Source organism: Aptenodytes forsteri, unplaced genomic scaffold (genome assembly GCF_000699145.1).
Source record: "Aptenodytes forsteri isolate BGI_AS27 unplaced genomic scaffold, ASM69914v1 Scaffold1, whole genome shotgun sequence".
NCBI classification, from domain to species: domain Eukaryota; kingdom Metazoa; phylum Chordata; class Aves; order Sphenisciformes; family Spheniscidae; genus Aptenodytes; species Aptenodytes forsteri.
The window spans coordinates 1,076,383-1,080,006 of NW_008795035.1; the positions used below are offsets into that span (position 1 = coordinate 1,076,383).

Here is a 3,624-nt window from a genome sequence, read left to right on the forward strand (position 1 = left end):
CAGCTGGTGAACTAGTGAGAGTGAAAACTTATTTTAAAGACCTAACTTTTGAGATAGGCAACAATTTGTGACATGCTGTTAGACCCTCCATTTTCCCCAGTGTCCTTATTAACGGAACAGTACCAACTTTCTTCCATGCATCCCCATCGCTACAATCTGGTGTATTTGCCACGTGTGGAAGGTAGGTTTATGATTGTAGTAATGACTGGTTTTGCCACAGTTCGTGGTGATTAATGTTTCTGTAGCAGCTCCACAGAATAATGCCCTATAGAAAGCTGACTACTTTCAGAGTGGTTACCTCAAAATAGCATCAAAATATATGAAGCCAAGGGTCAACTTGCCTTTGCTCCATCGGGAAGGGTCAGAGAAAAAAAAGCTGTCTTTTATAAGAAGCTGTCCTTGTTTTAGGCAACTTGGAAGCTCACTGCCGCTGAGGACATAGCATCCAGTTTGGAAGTGGTCAGCTTTCTAGGGAATGGTGGTGGTCAGTATGAAGCCACAGCAACATATACTTTTATGTGCCAGTCGTTAATGCACAATTAATGGATCATAACATTACGAAGTGGAGTTCAGTTACTTGTTACTGCTTTTCCATATATTCCGCATACCATACGTCCTGTGCAGGATGTTTTCACAGCCTTTTGTCCTGTGCTGATGTTTCGAAACTCATCTGAAAGCAGAGACCAGACTAAGAGGGACCTATACTTTATCCACTGCTGCTGACTGAACTGCCATTTCAGATTAAACATGCCTTCAGCATAGTGAATTTTAATACTGTGTTCACAAATTATTTACTGCTTACAATTTTTTTTAAGCAATTGCTAATACATTGTTAAAAGCATATTGCCTTCAGTATGGTTGGATTTTATGAAAAGGGAGAAACAAAAAGACTTGATTGTTTACTAAATGGTAACATTTTTCTTTTTTAGTTGACCTAGTACTGTGTTATCCTCTAAATTAATCCAACCCTGGTTCATTTTATTTAAAGATCCCAAATGGCCTAACTCTAACCTGTGTTTTTTGCATGGTTAACTAACGACTATAGGGGTAGTTAAGCAGCTTGGTCAGATGAGCTAAATACTTCTTTTTTTAAACTCAAACTAATGAAATACACGTAATGTATCACACACTTCTGTAGCTCACTCTGTTCGGTAGAGGCTTCTCTTTTACCTCATGGCTCTGCTTATCCCTGTCATCTTGGGACTAGTATCATGTATCAGTCTGAACATGTATGGTTGCCAAAGACTCTCACCTTCCGTGCTGTTCTTTGTAGACTTTTTAATCCCATTCCCCAAGGCAGTGAGGCTGTTCACATCAGTAAGGCAAGAAAGTCAGGGTTTTTCACTGTCAGAACCGTGCCAACTCTCTGACATACAGGTGTTATCTAAGCCAAATTCCTTAGAGCTGATGCGTTCCTATCAAGGCAAAGAAATTTCCTGTTTTTTGTTGGATTTAACTTCTGGGCCCCTTTGCACTTATCAGGTGTCAGAAAGAGGGCATTTGCCATGGATTAAAATCCTTCAAAAATGAAGTTTCTTCTTCAAAATCTTCCCCTGCCACTCCCCCAGGACATAGATGCATTATTGAGTTTGATGTAAGTTGGTTTAATTTTTCAGACATGAAGATAACACGCTAGAAGCTTCCTGTCACTTTCCTGCTAAAAGATGCTTTTTTTTTTGTTCTTTTGGTATCACTTTAAAAATACTGGATTTTTATTTCCTGGGCGCTGTCAGTGTGCTGGAAGGCATTTCCAATGTGCTGTTTACTCTGAGGGGCTTTGAAGGATGTTCCTATATCCAGCCGTATGTGAACTCCATAGATTATACTACCTACTTTTTCTTTTGTGATACTGAATGTAGCTGGATCAGTTCAGTTCAGGGTTCAAAATCAAGTTCGGCGTTGCCTGCGTGGCCATCAGGCTGGTGGGGTTAAGTCACACCAGTTTCTGTGAACAATGAGAAGACTGGAAACACATCCGCTGTGTTTGACTCTCCAAGCGAAGTAACCCAGCTCCTGCCTGCAGATCCACTGACTAAGAGAGACCTTGAGCACGTGGCCAGACCAGGACCTGAGCTCAGCCTCCAGAGTGACAGCGAAGAGCTCAGCGGCTCTGCCCGTGCATCCTGGTCCGACAGTGATACTGCTGCTAAGCCCAGTGTGGGAAAGGACTTTTATTTTCTCTGGGACCCACAGTGTGTCCAGGATGTGCCCAGAGTCTAAACAACAGCTGCAAACACGTATTTTCTTATCTCCCTTTCCAATCTTGGCACATCTCCAGCTTGAACAATAGCCATTGGATTGTCTATTTTCTGGCTAAAGGGAGACAATGGGAGTCAATATGAGCAAAGTTACTCTGTGTAGATCAAGGACAATTACTGTAATAAGAAGAGGACGTTTTCAAGGAACTCCCCTTCCAGGGAACACAAAGCCGCAAGGCCATGTGCCACGGCTCTTTCTCTGGAAACGTCAGCAGCTCCGTGTGCCCAGCACACGCTCCCCATCTGCAACCGAGCAGGGCCTGCAGAGCCGTGGCACTGTGCCCCAGGCTCACACCAGCACCCAACGGGAGGGTTCTTCGTTCCCTTTGGGGTTTTGGAAACTGGTCCCTTTCGAGGGCTGGGAAGGGCACAGACCCTAATGTGCTTATCTGTGTGCAGGGGAAAGAGAGGTGGTTGGTTTAAGGGGAAAAAGGGAAAAAAAAAAAAAACCAACAAACCCCCAAAAGAATGAAACCCTGATAATACAAAATTTAAAAATGAGGAATTAAAAGCATAGTAGAAAGAAGGGTTCACACCACTGCATCTGCCCTGCTGGCACAGGAGCTGGGCCAGAGACCTTCTGAGTGACTGAGTCTCCTAGTCACCCCTACCCATAGGAGTATAAGGGAATGATGGAGCCGAGCTGGGATTTCCTAAGCCTGGACAGGATCTGTCTTCCCGGTCTGGTATTTTAAAATGCTATTGGGGTGACCGATGCCTCCCCCCCTTCCCCCACAGCGTGTGCAACTTCTGGTACAAACAAGTTTGGGTGCAAAGCAGAAACACCCTTTTGCATGTATTTCTGGGGAAATGAATCCTCTTGGGGCTGTGAAAATGGCTCGGGATGTACAGCAAATATCTGCTGGTGGAAGCCTGTGGGTAGGAGGAGGGCAGGAGGTGAGGCCGGTCCCAGCTGCCTGCCTGGAGGCCAGCAGGGATGCCGAGCCTGCCGTGCTGCCTTGCAGCGCGGGGCTGGCGAGGGCTGCTGGCTCTCACGGGTGTTTTTCCGCACGGTGTCTGGTCAGGTGCTGGCTGCACACAGGGCTGGAGGAGCATCCACTCCGGCCCTGGACGTCAGCATGGGGAGGGGGAGGGAGCCCGGGCCGGCTCCGGCGCCGTTGCTGAGGCAGCAGGAGCCTCAGCAGCATCCCTGAGAGCCAGGCAAGCAAACTCCTCCTCCCTCCCGCTCTCATCTCGTCTCTCTCCCTGCTTCCTTTGCAAAGATGGCAACCGAGGGGCTGCATGAGAACGAGACCTTGGCATCCCTGAAAAATGAGGCCGAGAGCCTGAAGGGCAAGCTGGAGGAGGAGCGGGCCAAGCTGCACGACGTGGAGCGTGAGTGGGGCCGGGGCGCGAGGGCTGCGGG

General features: G+C 47.2%; 1 protein-coding gene across 1 annotated transcript in view; it reads left to right on the plus strand.

Moving 5' to 3' along the window:
• Positions 1-3,369: 3,369 nt before the first annotated feature.
• GNB5 (G protein subunit beta 5) overlaps positions 3,370-3,624 on the plus strand; it is a 19,162-nt gene continuing 18,907 nt past the window's right edge. The window contains exon 1 of the mRNA XM_009276599.1: positions 3,370-3,593. Coding sequence (XP_009274874.1) covers positions 3,482-3,593 — 112 coding nt within the window. The 5' untranslated portion in view covers positions 3,370-3,481. The remainder of the gene's footprint in view (positions 3,594-3,624) is intronic.